The sequence below is a fragment of the Pseudopipra pipra genome, chromosome 2 (genome assembly GCF_036250125.1).
Source record: "Pseudopipra pipra isolate bDixPip1 chromosome 2, bDixPip1.hap1, whole genome shotgun sequence".
NCBI classification, from domain to species: domain Eukaryota; kingdom Metazoa; phylum Chordata; class Aves; order Passeriformes; family Pipridae; genus Pseudopipra; species Pseudopipra pipra.
Genome location: NC_087550.1, coordinates 10,843,676 through 10,861,839, shown reverse-complemented (window position 1 = coordinate 10,861,839; position 18,164 = coordinate 10,843,676). Strand labels below are relative to the sequence as shown.

Genomic DNA, 18,164 nt, shown 5'->3' with positions numbered 1-18,164 from the left:
AGCCATCCCCCCTTGTCCTGTCACTACCTGCTCTTGTAAAAAGTCCCTCTCCATCTTTCTTGTAGGTTCCCTTCAGGTAGTTTGTGGCACAAGGAAGCACAAAACCCAACAAACCTGAGAACCAATTCCTGATTTTGAATTTATGGTCAATACCAATGGGAATGGAAACCCTCAGGTGCAGCAGACTGGAAATGAAACAGGGGACTTAACTGTTTTAACTGAATTAACTGTTTCACTGTGTGCTCTTAAATAAATTAAAAACCACCTCACATAAAAACTGCAACATAAAACTTGTTAAGTTTTAAAAATCTTCTGGCACACGAAGACAAATTAGTCTCAGCTAAAAAAACCTCCCAAACCAAATTACAACTGCCATCCAAATATCCTGTTGGTAATGATTTTGTTCACTGAAATATTACGTATACTACTTCAATTTATAAATCTGCATTTCAGATGAAAAAGTGCAAAGTAAGGTCTAGGAAATTAGATATTAAAGATTTTGCTACTGCCTGCAGTTTCTGTTGCATTAGACAAGGACATTATTTGCCTTAGCAGGCAGAAAAACAATGACTAAAAGCTGTTATTACTCCATAACAGCTACATTAAGATAACTGTAAAAATAATTGTAGATTCACAACATCAGTTCTGTGTAAACATTTCCAGAAACATTTCTGTACCCTTAATTTGGTTTTCAGCGTTACATAAAGAACAGGGCTTAAGCAAAGGAATATGGATTGACAATAGTGAAGTCCTGCAAATTTAGAAATTAGGCTATTATGTTCCTTCTATATTAGCAAATATTTTAGGACTGGGTCAAAGTGGCTGCTGAGCTGCTCACACTTCTATTCCATGTGTTTGGGGCAGTACATTGTGGATTAGAGGTGGTCTTATCTCCTGTGTTGAAGATTCCTGACAGGAAGAGTTATTAGATGCACATGGGAAGTCCTTACAGAGGCCAGGTATGGAAATATTGGGGGTCAAAGCAAAACACACCAGGGGATGTTCAGAGTGCCTTTGGAGAAGAGGCTGTTGTTTATCTCCACCTCTGAAAAATCTTCATTTTTTTGTCCCCAGACCCCTCTGGGAACTGAGTTAGCACATGGTAAGTGGAGGCCATCAGGGGACTCACTTCAAAAGTGAACATTCACCTTTCTGATCTGGACCATTGCTGTAGACACAGACTTGCAGAGCTACCAAACAATTTGCAGTACATTTATCATTCTGAACTCTACTGCCACTTTTCTGTTATCACTTTAAGAGGTTCAGGCCTTTTAGGTAACACTTCTAGAAGAATGTCATGTAGTATTATTACACATCACTTGGTTAATTAAGCAGTGTAATTTGCAGAAATATTGTGCAACAGTAGGTTACTGTTGCTAATGATGCAACTCAGAGATGCAAAAAGAAACAGAAGTGGGTATAAAATACAGTAGGATGTGTATTTAAAAAATAAGGCCCAATTACTCATGTTTCTGTGAGATATATCAACAGGAGATTTAAAACAGAAACATATCAGAGATATCTAGATATTTAGTCCCTCCCTGTTTTACAAAGATTCCATTATCATGGGCCCTTCATCCCCAGAAAAACCTGCTTTCCCCAGAAGCTGGATTATCACATAGATACCTGCTGCTGGCTGCTTGTGTCTTTTCACAGCAGCAGTCACTGTGAAAGATGAGACAAGCACAGGATCAATTCTAGCAAGGGCTGGAAGAGAGTTAACAAACAGTAAACTCTGGGTGTATGTGTTGTGTGCTTGAGGTTTTATATCCTTGTCTGCCTTGGTCATTCTGTCATCTGAGTTCTTGACACTGTGCCTCTAATCCCTACACACTGGTATGGATATAACCAAGCCCCCTGCAAGAGATGGGAAGAGGGTGGATTTGATTGTACCAATCCAGCACGTTGCAGCAGGATTCACATCAAGTCTGACTCATACTCTGGGCATCAGAGCAACCTCAGCAGGTGATGTGTCATCACAAGCCCCTCACATCTTCCTACTTTGCTTTGCTTCCCCCAGTGCAAAAGGCTATACCTGGTGAGTTTTGGAGCAATTCTCTCAAATTCTGGGCAAGTCACCTGCCACATATTGGCTTTTCAGAGCTAACATGTGTGGGGCACAAAGGAAATGGACTTGCTCAGACTTACAGTTTTTCCTCATGGGGAGAATTCCCAAACCATAACACGCAAACAGTGCTCAGTAGATGACACGAAGGATTAAATTTAAGAAGCTGAAGATGGTTCATTTGCACATCTCTGATTGCAGCTTACATCTGTGCTGTTATAGTAATTGCTGTGAAAGCAACAGCTGAAACACTATTAACTGATCCTGAAAGGTCAGGGACAGCCCTGAAAAGGGGCCCCCAAACCAGAGTGACACAACCTGTAAAATCTGGGGAAGTTAGGAGTTAGAAGCTGGGCCTCTCATGACCAAAGGATAAAGTAGAACATCGGCCAACACATTTATTTGTGCTGCAGTCCCCTTTGTCTCCAAGCACCTGAGAGATTTGGCCTTAATAAATCTGCCAATGAGCCCAAACCTTGCAAGTACCTGCACATCAACATATTCACCCTGCTGGGAGGGAGACAGAGAAATAGGAAGGGATAAGGACACAAAGGCTGCTCAGAAGATCCATATGGCTTGATGCAGTAGACTGTAAATAGCTAGAGGCATGTAGGGCTCACCATGGCATAGTCCTGTGAGGAGGCAGGACTCTGTAGAGAGCACAAGCACACCAGACACCTGCTAACATCATCCAAAATAAACAGGAAGATTCACAAGCTCTGTTCAGAAAAAAAAAAATTAAAAGCAGACAAGACAAGTTGAAAGCTTTGCCTGGCAAAGCATACCATGGGTTGAAAACCATCAAAGATGTCAACACTAAAGGTCAGTGTATTTAATTAGTCACAGGAATGCCTACCTGTGAGTTGCTGCCAATGAAAAATCAGCAATTACCTTTCATGTTTAAACAACCTTGCACAGTGTTTTACATAACAAGGTGTGTATCACCACTCAAGTTTAAATGGGACTATTACAATCAACCACTATAATAAGCAGCAGTGCAAGGCAAGAAATTCCTGATTAGAACTTCTATAGCAGATGCATAACTCCAGGATATTTGGTCCCTTCATGTTTTGTACCAGCTCTACTCAGTGAGGCAAACCACGTTCAACTTCTTTTAAATACTTAATCAACCTACTCAATGATTCCTTGGGGATTTTTGAAATAGCAGTTCATTGCCATGAAGGACATGTGTCCACTGTGTTAATCCATGAATATGGGGTATTGTATTGCACTTGTCTGATAATTTTAGGAACAGGGGGTTGTATATCCATAAGGTTATTGAAAAACAGAAGGAAGAGTTATTTCTGTTTAATAGCCAGCTTTTACACAGCACAACTAGAACAAACGCACATATTGGATGCACCAATGTAGTCGTCCCCATTGATAAGTTGCAGGAAGACTGAGATGTCTCAGTTGTAAAGAGTCTATTTTCCTTCTAAAGCTACACATCTTGGCAGCTTATGCCACTAAAGAGAGCTACATTTCCCCAAAATCACTTCTCCAGACCAGCTCATCACGTGACATCACCAGCATCTGTGCCAGGACCACCACCAGGACAGAAAGAAGATGCTGAGGCAGCAGCCTGGCCAAACCACTGCCTGCCAAGCCTACCCAACAGGCACCAGGACGAAGTTACCTGGCTGATTTGAATTTTAGAAGCCCAAGGAGGCCTGTGGAAAGCCAACCCAACAGCCCCATCACTTTACACACTCATTAAAAACTAAGTCACTTATCTTCAGAAGGCTGGTACAGGAATTCACTCACACAATGAATTTAACGAAAGCCCCTCCATGCAGCCACTTACACGAACAGTGTTGGAGCTGTGAGTGTCCATGCCTTGCATACTGTGTAAGCACTGATGTTGCTTTGTATTCTTACTTTCATAGAACTGTTCTGGGAGACTTTTTGATAAATATAACTCCAGGAAAATGCTCACTTGTAATAATCCAACATTTTTCATGGAAAAAATATAACATTTTAAATATTGGAATATTTTTTGCCTTCAGAAAGCAGGTTTTGCACAAAAAGCTCTTCTCTATGCCATACAGTCTACTGCTTCATTTCATGAAGTGATCAACACTAGGTACTTTAGATAAACAAACCTGAACAGAAAAACCCATTTCATTTTCACGATGTGTTTACATAATTGGCTTTCTCATGCTAGTCTAAAGACATGATTTTGTTGGTGCTGGACAGGGCTAGCTGTTTTCTGACAAAACACTTGCCATAGTCAAAGACTTAAAATGATTAGTGGAATTGCAAAGGCAGGAATTTAAGTGGTATTTAAAAAAAAAGCAATATACATCTTCAGCTTCCCCTCTTACCCTAGAAACCCCCAAACCAAAGCTAACCCCAGCTTATGACTGAAAACTGTGATTGCCTCAAACATTCATGAGTATGAATTTGTTCATACTTGAATTTGTACATAACTTTGTTACACAGGTTTCAGAACCCAGAAAGACTCAAAGTGCTGCATTTGGTCTGATACCACTGTTATGAACAAAGGAAAAAAAACAACAAACAGAATAGCAGTCAATACCTGAAAGGAGCTTTGTGCAAAAACAAGAGTAAAAATGCCATATATTCTAAAGTTCAGGTTTTTATTAAAGTTAATTTTCTGTATCTTTACTGTACCAGAGGGTAGCCTTTTGATAGAAGCTTCTCCTCCCCTCCTCTTTTAATAGTGAATGAACTTTTGTAAAGGATTTTACATTAGAAAGCACTTATATTCTGAAGTAGAGAAGTATTTTTACACTCTTCTACAGGGATAATCATGTGCTTCTACTGCAAATGAACAGGTCTGAGAAATTTTAGCATGTAATATACTGAATACATAGACTTTGTCTGTTCCTTCACACAGGTGATACTTTAACAGCAGGAAAATTAACCTACTCCATTTATCTTACTCTATAACACAAGACACACACACAATGTTTTGTGAAAGGCAACTAAGGAAGGTTGGGATTTATCCCCTATCTTTTCCCTTCAAAGGACTTTCGGGTGACTTCACCAACTTTCATCTTGACAGCCAAGTTCCTTCTGAGGTGAAGAGCTCACTCGTTTTTTGCTGGAGGTGGTGGGTTGATCCCAGTAAACAGATAAAACACCCTCACAAGTTGCTCTCCCACTCCTCCCTCCCTCCAGGTCGGGGAAGAAACAGAAGTGAGGGAAGAAGATTTGTGGATGAAGATAATACTTTAACAGGGAGAGCAAAAGGTGCACGTGCAAGCAAAGCAGAAGTACGAATTCGTTCATGACTTCCCATCATCAGGAAGATGTCCAGCCACTTCCTGGAGAGTGAGGTCAGAGTAGGGGATAGAAAGCCTTCACACTGTGCAAGTACCATTCAGCACCAGCCAAAATGCTGGTATTTTATCAACACACTATTTTAGGCACAAACCTACACCACCAGACCCAGTACTCCAGGACAGCTGCTTGCCCCCAGTCGCTCTGTGCTGGGCTTGGCTGGGCTAGAGACCATTTTCTTCAAAGTGGCTGGTAAGGGGTTGTGTTCTAGATTTGTGCTGAACACAGGGTTGATAATATAGAGATGTTTTTGTTATTGCAGAGCAGGGCTTACACAGAGCCAAGGGCTTTCCTGCTTTTCTAACTGCCATGCTGGTGAGGAGGCTGGGAGTGCATGGGGAACTGGGAGGAGACACAGCTGGGACAGGTGACCCCAGCTGAGCAAAGGGATATTCCAGACTGTATGACATCACACTCAGTAAATAAAGTGGGGAAGGAAGAAGGAGGAAGGGGAGACATTTGGAATCATCTCGCTTGTCTTCCCAAGTCACTGCTACACACGTGATGGGGCCCTGCTTTCCTGGAGGTGGCTCAGCACCTACCTCCCTGTGGGATGCAGTGAACGAATTCCTTGCTTTGCTTGTATGCATGGCTTTTGCTTCCCCTATTAAACTGTCTCTATCTCAACCACAAGTTTTCTCACTTTTACCCTAAGCTGATTCTCTTCCCTCAATCCTGCTGGTGGGGGAGTGAGTGTCTGTGTGGGGCTTGGCTGCTGGCGGGGGTTAAACACTCTCTCTCCAGTAGAGAACAGAAAACAGAGCAGAGTTGGTTTCTTTTTTATAAAAGACTAAGACTGCTACTGGAAAGTAGCACAACAAAAAAATGACCACAGGGAAAATGCTACAACATCACAGCATTTGCATCTTAGTGTTTGCAGTTCAGTGTTTGAAGACATTGCAGACAGACTTTCTTCCTAAGAAGGGAAGAGGGTTTTTTGTCATAAACCTCATATCATTAGCAGAGATTGAATATTCAATGCATTAAATTTACATCATTCTGTCACAGACTGTCCTTGTTCTATACATTAAAATTATAATCTGCAAGGCACAGTCAGAAGAAACAAGCAAGTTTAGAGAGAGTTCCCTCTTAGCTTTTAACAATGCTGAAGATTATCTCGGAGTCAAATGGCATGGGTGATTAGTGCTGCATCAATCTCCTAATATTGAGAAAGCACTGTGTTTGTCTTACCTTTATAAGACAGTTTTCAGGCCTAGTTCAATTAAACACTTAAGTCTTTTTTCAGTGTTCAGAATGGCTATGTAAATGTGCAAAAACATCAGCGGAGACTTACTTCAATACATACATGTTCTTACATTTTCTCCTTATTTTTTTTAGGTTTTACTTTATCATGAATATCCAAGACCTATTTATATTTACAGGGTATATATTGTACTCACAGGCATGAAAAATACAATTTGTCTCATCCAGTGAGTCACCATTAGCTTTTGTTTTTACCTTTCTATAAGCGGATATTTTTAACGTAATCAACTGGAGTTATTTTTACCCAACAATTTATGTAATTGTTTTTAATAAGATCAGTCATATGTCAGACCATCACTATTACTAAAGCTTATTTTCAGATAAATCAAAAATGGAAAAGCCTACATAAAGGAAACATTGCATGAAGAAGAAAATACTTCTCTCCATATAAGGGCAAAATGACCAAAACTTTTGCATTTTCTCTTTTTTTTTTCTTTTTCCCAATGCTCACAAGGCTTTCAGAAAGATGTTGCTTTTCTTCTAAAGAATTTAAAGCCAACTCTACATAATCTGGAAACTTAAACAGAATTAAAAAATAAGTTTGGCAAAAAAGCCAGCGCTCCATCAGAGCAAAAAACCCTCACCCTCGACCCCTTCAGAAGACTTGCACCATATACTATGAGGTTTGAACACACACATATCCTTGGTAAAAAACTTCTAATTAATTGTTACAAAGATGCCACTTATAGGCTGATTTTTATGAAATTCAGATCTTAGATAGGGTATGATGTATGAAAATATGTAAAATACTGGTTCATCTCTGTAGCAGTACTTCAATGATGACAACATGCCCAGTTTGGAAACATCAGTCAAAGATAAAACTCTTAAATGCTGAATACTTAAATTCCTCAGAAAGGGGGTAATTTATGAAACAGAAGACAGACAAATCATACACCTTAACATATCCTGAACAGAATATCCACATCTATTTAAGTTAAAGGAAACAATTCCTGCTGTTCATTCAGTTAACCCTCTCCCTTCACTACTAACAAGTTCCTTTTAAGCTCTGAGAACAGAGAATTAAAGGAACAGGAAGTTCTTCCTTTAACCATTATTGAGCCATTAAGAACCTGGAGTCATGAAAAAAAAAAAAAGGGAAAACTAAAACTATTTCAAGCTGCTTAAAACATCATTTGAAAGCAGAACTGTGACTGACAGATTAACACAGAAAAATATCACCTTCCATTGTCTGCTTACCCAGTTTGTTGTTTTACAGCTAGTCTCCTTTTGGCAGAGTATCAGATACACCACAGAGCACATAGTTAACAAACTTCTCACTAAATTTAATATAAAAAGCAGGAAAAATTTCCTAGGGAAAAAAAAAAAACAAACAAAAAAACCAGAAAGCTCAAACAGGTTTTTTTCCACTAAAATTGGTTTTCCTGAAGTACTCACCAAGCTTAAATAACCACTTCATTCTTCATCTTCAAAATAAACCTCAGGATAGTAAGGCTTGAATTGTGGGAGGAGGAGAAAACAGCAGGGAAATCAAAACTTATTGCTCACAGAATACACTAGTCTAGTGGGTGCCTTTCTGTTATCTCAATAACCACCTGGTTCAGAGAATAACTTGAATTATTAAGTACAAAGAACCATTCAGCACACACAATGCAAGATGGAAGGAAGGTCAGCCTGAATCTTCAGATAAACTGGCAGGTGGAGACGAGCTTGAGCTCTCATTGACTGTGAGAGAGACTGTGGAGCAACAACTTCTGGGGACAGAGCTACCAAGTATTACCAGTACTCTTACAGGTGACAGGGAAGTATATATCTCTAAATGTTGAAATATAAATCCTTACCAGCCCTTTCAACTAAGAGAGGCTAACTTTAATGAGGATTCTTTCATTACATCGAAATATCCGTGGAGAGTTTGGTACCCTGGGATATATCACCATGGGCCACTTAATTTACTCCTGTGACACAGCCAAAGAGGACTGATTTGAGGTGTACCCAAGCAGATAAAGCTCTGGAGCTCATGTGCTTCTCAGAAGGAATCTGAGGCTTCAACCAGTCATGGTGACAGGCAGCTACAAACCTCAGTGCATGATGGCAAGGAAGGACCTTGGTTGCAATCTGAGCGGCACCAGATACAAGGTGAAAGCTGAATTTTTCTTCGTAATCTATCAAAATTCAAAGAGCAGAAGCAAGAAATTGGCTTTCCATGGGTATTACAAGGAAAAATTTTCCAGTCCTGCAAGACAGGTAGGAGTACACTCACCATTGAAATGTAGAGGTGGATTCCAAAAAAGCCCTAATTATTATATTTCTTGTATTTACATGTTCAGCTTACACATTTTGTAGTTTGCTTTTATTAATCTATCACTATATCAGAGAAAATGAGCACAGGACAAATATTCTACCAGTTTCAGAGTATTTATGACCAGGATAAGTTCCTGATTTCAAGACAGAGTAAAATCTAATCTGTCTTCCAGTGTTAAGACTACTGTACAATTGTTTTACAATACAAGCAATGAAACCGTATATGAATTTATTTTCTCCTCCTCAGAGTTTATTTTGCATGTAATTTTACAGTTTATACTTCACATCATACATTTATTCCTTGTCTTGAAAAAAGGTTTGACACAGACGCTTGCCTTGCATTACATTTTGAAACCTGGAACTGGTGCCAGTAAAAAAACAAACCACCCTATGAAACATATTAGATCAATACAATGTAAATATAACATGTATTAGAAGTTGCTCGTTATTTCACTACAAGGAAAACAATCTGGGGAAAAAAAACCAAAGATAATCAGTTCCAGTTGCTAAAACATTTCTGTATATTTTATTTAAAGTCATAGCGTAACAGGAATGCTTTTATTAGCCCACAACCAAACAATGATCAAACTGGTGTAGAGGAAAATGAAGCATGATCCTATAGTACTCAACTGCAATATAAGATTCTCTGTCACACAGAACATATGAGACTGGGGATGTTCACAAAGTCCTTTCAGTGTTAACTCTGCAAAAAGACTGTTTTCCATCATGCTGCATTATTCCATCCCTTATTTTGCTTAAGAAGTAAGCCACAAGTAAGCATTCCAAGAACTGTGGATAGATTTTCAGTGTTGGCACAACTATTCAGTAATTTACACAATGGTTCACAAAGGAAACTGGGTAAAATTATGACTTGGAAATGGTCACGGACATCTTCCTCTTTGGTTGTTTTAAAAGTTAGAAAATTCAGATTTGTACAAAAGACATTCATTTCAGAACCAATTCAAATTTTTAAATTAATGGAACAAAATAAAGCATGTCTCGTTAATTTGGTATTAATTTTCCAGAATACTCTGTAACATTTTCAAATATACAAAATCTTACTCTTTACAAAAAAAGTTGTAGCTCATGAAGGAACTCACTTGAATTATCTTAGCAGCACTCCAATAATTAACTATCTTAATTTTAATCAAAAAAACACCTTAATTCGATCACTGTATTTTGAGACTGCTTCTTCATGAGAAGCAATGTTTCAAAAGTCATAAAAGTGCAAGAACATCATCATGTTCCAAGCTGAAAGGCAGCTTCTGGAAGTAGTGAAATCAGTGTTGCAAGGTCCTGATGTCAGTGAAATAAATCCAGTGGGAAGAACTACACTTTAAATACATCTTCCAGTGTGGTATCATTGCAGTAAGAACAAAACACACTTCTCACTGAACATTTAAGTGATTTAAATAAAATAGCTGTGTAATTTTTGTCCAGCTGTAGCAAGTGAGATGGACAAACTAAGTGATTTGGGTGGGAGCAAATAAGCAACACACACAAGAGCATCAGCCAGGTCGCCAGTCGATCGGCCGGCTCACTTTGCTGTTCAGCATTATTTGTGCATTTTTAATTACATAAAAAATGGCAAAGTACGATACTCTCAGAGGACCTTCTCATCCATTTGGATAAACATTTTTAATTCCATGCTGGACTTCATTGAAGAAGAGGAGCCTCAAATTAGGTCCCACAAACCATTAAGGCTGCCTTTTAGCCAAAAACTTCTGTTTTATTTAAGCAAACTACTTACTTTTAGTAAGAAGAATTCATATATAATGAACATTTGAATTCACTATCAAAATGAGGATCACAAGAAATTACAAACTTTGGAGCAGGATCACTCTTATTATTCCTGATAAAATTCTGTAAACAACAGTTTAATTGAGAATACCTGCTGCTCTGCAACACCTTAAGTGTAATTTTGTACTACTAGAACTACAAACCCAACATTTTCCTTTCTGCCTCTTTGTAGAGTTTCCTCAAAAGAGGATCTAGCAAGTCAAGAGCTCTGCAATTATATGTGAATATTAATCTTACATTTTAAACATCTAATATTACTATACTCAGTTTCAGAAAGCCTCCTTAGAGCAAGTTTTGTTATACTTAGTACTAGCACAGTGTTTCAGCACTTCTTCTATGACTTGCTTCTTCAGTGGTAGTTACAGAGAACTTCATTTTGGGATATCCATATTCTGAAGCACAAGAGCCACTCTGCTTGGAATGTACACCTGGTGAAAATATGACAAGAACAAGAATAGCTGAAAAAAGCATAAACCTTTACAGGAGACAACTTCGAAATAACAGTTTGGTTAAAAAAAAATTAACTGCTCAAAATCTGTCATTTGTGCATTGTTGTGGGTCATCACATTTTTAAAGAACGACTGCTTAGTCCCCAGCATTTGAATTACACAAGATAACCTAAAAATTTAAAAGACAGCTTGATTGCAACCTCTTTTCTATTTTTTTTTTTTTTTTAATGCATGTATTTTACCTTGGTCTATTTTAGGTGGCTACCAGTAGAGGGCCTCATTGACTCACAGTGACCAGCTTCAAAAACCTCAGGACGTGTAGGTCAATAGACCGTACGATGACAAATGACAAAGTTTCACAACACCCTTCTGCTGTGAATTAAAGCTGCCCCAAGGTCTGTGATGTCATTTCATACAGGTAAATACCAGCAACATGACACAGCAGCATATTCTTCTCACTCTTGGCACCTATGGAATGTCAGTGTCCGAGCAATAAAACTCACTTTCAAGACCGGACAGAATCAAAATTAACCATTTAAATAATTGCATTTTCTTGCCATTTTTCCTGGATACCATGAAAAAAACCTAAACACATATAATCAAAAAACTCCTCATAGATCACACAGAAGAACTTGTGGCAATATATTTTACATGACATTCCTTCCAAGCAGAGTAGAGTCACAATCTGCAAACAAGACCGATATGTACTATCTCCCAATTACCTTGATATATGGTACTCCATCAATTGTCAAGTCTATGAATGTGTTCTCTGAATAAGTCAATAAAAATGCAATTATAAAAGGTAACACAAGATTGAAGATTATTGGCTTCATTCTGACAACGTCCTCTTTCAGGCTACCCTTCATCCCTGTGGAATGCCTAATATTCTGCAATTCCAGCTATGTTATCTGCTAACTAGAGCCTGATGGCATGAAAGGCTTTCATTGTTTTCAAAACAGAATAAAGCAATGAAGCAAAAAGCTTTAGGAAAAGGAGAAAAAGGAAAAGAACAGCTGATCTTCATTGAACCAGACAGAGCTACGTCCAGTGCTTCTTGAAAGGCAGTGAACATAATGATTTCCCCTTAAGGTTTCAGTGATAAATAGCTTCTATAAATCTGTGCAGGAGAGGAAATACTTAATGAAGTCAACTACCTCAAAACATATAGATAAAGGAGAGATTTTGAAATTGTGTATTGAGAAATTCAGCGCTCTGGGTTTGGATAATGAAGTGAGAAGGGAGAAGGAACAAACAGAAATAAGTTTTCTAACAGAGAATTTGCAAAATTTTACTTCAGTTAAGGGAATAAAAATTAACATTAATACAGGACACAGCAATTCTCAATTATATTCTGGTCAATAATATGTCAGATCTTTGGAGGAGTAAATTAGCCCAGCTCCTTTAAAGTCAATTTACATCAGCTGAGAGAGAATCTGGGAGCAGTGTGGAAGCATCCCACTCCAACCACTTCACTGCCAATCAGAATTTTAAAACTGGCTTAAGCACAATTTCAGAACTTGTGCAGATGACTGTATTTAGACTAACGACAGATATGTTTTCCATTTGCCATGAAGGTATGTATATGCCAGCTTATTACTTTAGTCACCTGTTTCTTCCTTACCTAGGCAAATTCAATATGCATTTTAGTGTCTTTTTTTGTCTTGGTGGTCTCCTTGCTAAATCATAGAATAGCTACATATGGCACTATCTCCTAATCTCAACTTATTTCGTTGATCAGTGCAACCATCTCCAAGGCTGTTTACTACAAAAAGCAACAATTAAGGCATGAACAATGAATAAACATTAATTATTGATTAATGTTCACAAATAAGATGATTAATTATTCATTACACTGGTGTAAATTTTTTTAGAAAGGAAAAATACTACACAAGTATTTGGTAATTCCTGTTACAAATATATAGGTAGTATTTCTCCTTCCCAGCCCACTGGTATTTCAAGAAATACAACAGTGAATGTGCTCTGGGCTTTATCATTTATTTGAACAGACAGAACTCAGAACATTTGTGCAATGGACTGAGGGAGATATATGTCTATCTATAAATAGATTAGTAAAAGTATATAGAGGTGTCCTGATTAAAACCATTATAGGAAATCTCAGTATTCATCAGCAAGAGACATTATGAGAGATGTGCAATTTTTGACTTTTCCCATACCCTGGGAAGAGGGTCTCTCTCAGAAGTTTATTTTGTTGCTGAATTACATACTTTCAATTACCTGCTTCAGTTCTATTGATTTCTGCTCTTCTAACCTGCTGCTTCTGATCACAAGGTTTTTCTCATTCACGTCTCCTTCACCATCTCACAAGGCTCACTTGATGAACGTGGACAGAAGTGAAAGCCCAAAGAACAGAGTACTAAAGAGAACGTAATCTCAACCAACCCATGTCTTGACTATCATTCAATCAAACCACCCTCACAAGCTCTCTTCTGTTTCAAGCTGTCAGTTCATCTTGAACATCCTTCTCAGCGCTTTCCTGCCCTTCAGGCTCACCCATGTTGGAAAGGGCCTCAGGAGGCCCAGATTCCTTGAGCTCTGAAGTCAAACCAGGTTATTCAGGGCTTGAGACATCTCAGTGAATCATCTCTCTACTTTCTGTACCGATTGCTTAATTATTACCTCAAGTCCTCTAAGGTGTTACGTAAAATCTGCTATTTTAGGAAGCCATAAAGACATCTAAAAACACACATATGAAGCCTCATAAGGCCTTTTCTGATAGGGGACTAGAATATGGAGACTGGAAAACATCAGGTCTGTTTGGGACAGTTAGTATGACTCAGCTTTAAAGATGAAGTTTTTGACAAAGTTAATGTTCAAACATTTAGTCATCAAATAATATTGAAATATTCTTTTTTCCTCAATGGAATATTTGGCAGGAATGAAGTAGAGTAACTGTGGTTGACTTCACCAGCAGATGTGCTACCAGAGAGGATGATGGAGGATAGGAATCTTGTTTATAAGTCAAATACAAAACTGTTTTTTGTTATCCCCTTTGACCTTTTTTTATACTGCATGTCCATTTAGGCTATGAGTAAGTTACACTGTCTGAAACTAGGTAAACCCCACAAATATTAAGGTTTCTGGCACTAAAATAGCATAGCCACATACAGAGGCAAAACAAAAAAAAACAAAAAGAGGTTTATTATAATCAACCTGTTTTCCACCAACATACATATGGAGTTCTATTAAGATCATAGTCTATTCATGATGGCTAATTCAAAAACAGGGAAAAAACCCTGGTACTACTACTGGCCAGAAAAATAAGATGCTTTTCAGCCAAATGATTACTCTTATTTTTTTTCCCTGTGAATATCCAGATAATTTCAAGAAAAAAAAGCAATTAGAAAAGCTAAGAAGAATACAGGAACACCACGTGTAGGGAGCACTTGTGAACAGCAGCAACTATAAGCAGAAACCTCACCTTACATATTCTAGGAGAGGACTAAAAGACACAGCAATGTCCAAATGTATCTAAAGCTCCACAAGCAAGAGGTTCTGCAAACTACAATTGCAACTTTCAGATCTGTCAGACTAATTCAGGACCAGCTGCAAGCACAACTGAAATTGGCTGGAACTCCAACGAACTCCTCTTCATCCTACTTTCAGGACTGGAAAACACCAAGTCCTAAAAATAATTTCAAGGTCATTTTGTAACAGATGGGAGAATTACTAGAACTCAGAGCTAGATCAGGCACTGCAGAAAAATATTTGATAGCACATATTGCAGCTGGTAGATGCAGAAGGCAATGTCACAAGAGTCTGTGCCAACACTATTCCAAACTTTTAATTAAAATGAGGGCTTTAGATAATCTCATGTCTCTGTATCACTACTAATTGTCAGACACTGACACTATTCTGAGAATATAATTAACCATCAATGAATAAAATAGACGGTAGCTTTTGCTTTTTGACTATAATTTACTATACAAAACTTCAGACATTTTGGTTATCATTTTGCTAGGTATTGCACATGACAAAGGAGGTATGCTTAAAATAAGGTGAAGTTCTGCCTTTCAATTTGTTTTTTCAATTTTACAGCTGAACAGAATGAATATGCAGAAAATAATTTCTTAGACTGTCTTGCTTCATTTATGTAAAAGAAGACCATATACTGCACAGGCTGCATCTCAGAATTTCTCCTCTATTATCTTCTGCACTCTTTTTCCAGTTTATGAAAGGGTACTTTAAAAAAGACAACGAAAACCCCTGACAAACAAGTAGACTGTAAAATAAGATAGGATGAAACAAAATTACCAGCAGAGTAACTTTGGAATCATTGCATTTGCTGGTGGTTTTAAGAGGCCAAACGATCGATGAAGATGAGCAAATGAATCTATAAGTCTTAATCATCAAGAGGTAAAAACAACAAAAGACCTTTCTGGTAATAAAGTCTTGCTGATTCCCTCAGTTAGAACAGTTAAGTTTCTAGCTACAAACATTCTTTCATTTAATCTGTATATCTGTGCATGGCAGGGGAGAAAACAGTTAAAGATTACATCAGTCCCTTAAAATTCAATACATAAATCCTTATCATGAAAGTTATTCAAATGAGTTTTCAAAGCTAAGGTCACTAAAAGCTTTTAGATCATTTCACTCTATGTGAGTACTTTAATCTGTCAATAGACTCAAGGAAGCAGGAAGTTGCACTTTGACCTTGAATAGTATACATTAAAGTCAAGGTTAAAAACCCAACCCTGTAATAAATATACTCTTAAAATAAACTATATAATTTCAATTTCATTTAATGTGATAAGATTATATCAGTGAATTCCAAAAATAATCAGAAAAAAGACAGCACTGGAGACAGGAGAAAAAGAATACTTTGACATCTATTTGTTTTTTAACTAATTGAAATGAACGACAGAAAAAGTAAACCTAAAAGTTGAACTATGTTAAACAATTATATTTCTTGATAAACCATATAATACTTTTCCAGTGACAAAACATACTCTGTAATATTCCATTTAATCTTCTTATTACTCAAGTCTGTTGGTCCATGAAGTACAAACCTCACTATTTTCACATAAATCCTAACTTCTGGTGTGATCCAAAAAAAAAAAAATAATTACTAGGACACAGATTGATATCTAGTTCTTTTTTACAGCAAAATTCAGTCAAGTTGGAGACTTCAGAAAAAAACAACAAAATATTTGGAATGACATGTGTTATAAAAAATTATTACTTTTCTTCCTCCTGCCCCAAATCTAAGTTTCACATCCAACTATGAAAGCAAAGTAACTAAACAAATTACTTCATCCCTAAAGGGGCACTAGGATCTGACTGGAGTTGAAATGTGTGTGCAGCACTTAATCTACACCTTACAAAGAGATGATAAGACATAAAAAAACAGAAGCCTTGAAAAAAGCACACATCTTTTATAAAACATACCCCAAAAAGCTATTATGAGAATAACACAGTGGAGATGTAAACAGAAATAAAGCTGTGCTAAAAAGAATCTATTCTTACAGTGACAAAACGGTTCACAGCTTATTAGAAAGTTTGATAATGTGGAAAGTTATGCACATTTCATACATTTGTTAATAACCAAGAACAGAACAAGCAGTGAAATGGAAAAAAAATTATAATAATTATTTACATAAGTCATATAACAAAGAACTTTTTTGTGCATTTTTCTATGCAGTTTTCAAGGTTTGTCTGATGACTTTGAAATCTGGCCCTTTAGAGCTTCACTAAACAAGCCTGAAAATTGTACAGAGAAAGGCCTAGCAGTGCTTACAAAGCTTCCTCTTCATCCAGGGTTCTTTGCACCAAGAATTTCACATCTCTCTTTTCTGATTTTGCTATGTCACCTTGAATATTTCTTTTATTAGGTGATGTTTCCAGAATGAATCCTGTCACATTTCATCTTCTATTTTCGTAACACATTTGTGTGCTATTTAAGCTTGACTTGAGAAGCAGAATTATTGCATGTGATTTCATTTTGTCACAACCCCCTGGGCATGTTTTGCTGACAATGTTTACTTACACACCTTAAGGGAGGTGTATCTGTCATTAAAAAATTACTTCTTTGAAGTTTGTGGTAGAGGAAGAACTAGAATTTTTGAAGCAATAAACTAAAGTCTCATGTATTGTGTAAAAAGAATAAAATAATTGTTAAACAGCAGGAAAAGAACTTCTATGAGTTTATTGGGGTGGCATCATATGCTTTTTGAAAAGAAATTGGAAGGGAAGACTTCTACTTGGATTTTAGAAGCTGCTATTAAGACTAAAGCAACTCCCAAGCAGTACAAATTACCCAAGAACTTGGATGCAAATTGCTATTTAAAATAAAACATCTCTGTTTTACTGCAAAACAGCTGCTGGAGGCATTTACTGTAACCTTTGCTCTTTCTTAGCTGAAGATCTATCCTGCTGAATTTAGTCCAGTTTTCCAGATTTTTTCAACTCGCTTACTTTTGCTCTGTGTCCTTTTGTGAGTATTTTACCTTTATTTGGTGCCATCCTCTGGGGGGGTCGCTGGAGGTGGTCTGTGAATTGAATTGCTGAAGGACACAAGAGAAAATTTACCTGACCCACACTGCTGGGTTTCTTTCTAATCTACAGGTTGCCATTGCCATGCCACAGCTTATGCTGCAAAAGTGCATTTGCTGCTTCGTTTGTCACATGCCTCATCTTCCACATGCTCCTGGCAAACAGCACCTTCACATTTGTTTTTTTCCCCTGTCTTCAACGACTTGCACTCATCATCTAACAGACTAAATGTGAAATGAACATTCCAAATTCCAGTTAATTGGCTCGCAAAAGTTCAGTTAGTGGTAGATAATTAAGATGCTCTCCAATCACCAAGGCAAGGTATTTGAATTGGACACATGAAGCAAGAACTCTGGAGGCATTAATTTGCTACATAATCTCACGTTTCTTTGCCTGCAAATTAGCACAAATACTTACCCACACTTTGAGGGCATTGTCACATGCATACAATTTAAAAAAAAAAAAACACCCCAAAATATTCCCAAAATCCTTTACACCAAGCACAACAAAAG

General features: G+C 37.5%; 1 protein-coding gene across 2 annotated transcripts in view; it reads right to left on the bottom strand.

The window, feature by feature from the left end:
- Positions 1 to 9,390: 9,390 nt before the first annotated feature.
- GBE1 (1,4-alpha-glucan branching enzyme 1) overlaps positions 9,391 to 18,164 on the bottom strand; it is a 145,564-nt gene continuing 136,790 nt past the window's right edge. Inside the window, exons 16-17 of one of the 2 annotated variants that reach the window (XM_064643963.1) lie at positions 17,607 to 17,663; positions 9,391 to 11,121 (exon numbers count right to left, since the gene is read on the bottom strand). In XM_064643963.1, the coding sequence (XP_064500033.1) occupies positions 11,065 to 11,121; positions 17,607 to 17,663 (114 nt within the window). In that variant the 3' untranslated portion in view covers positions 9,391 to 11,064. The remainder of the gene's footprint in view (positions 11,122 to 17,606; positions 17,664 to 18,164) is intronic. The other variant, XM_064643964.1, reaches the window with a different exon arrangement.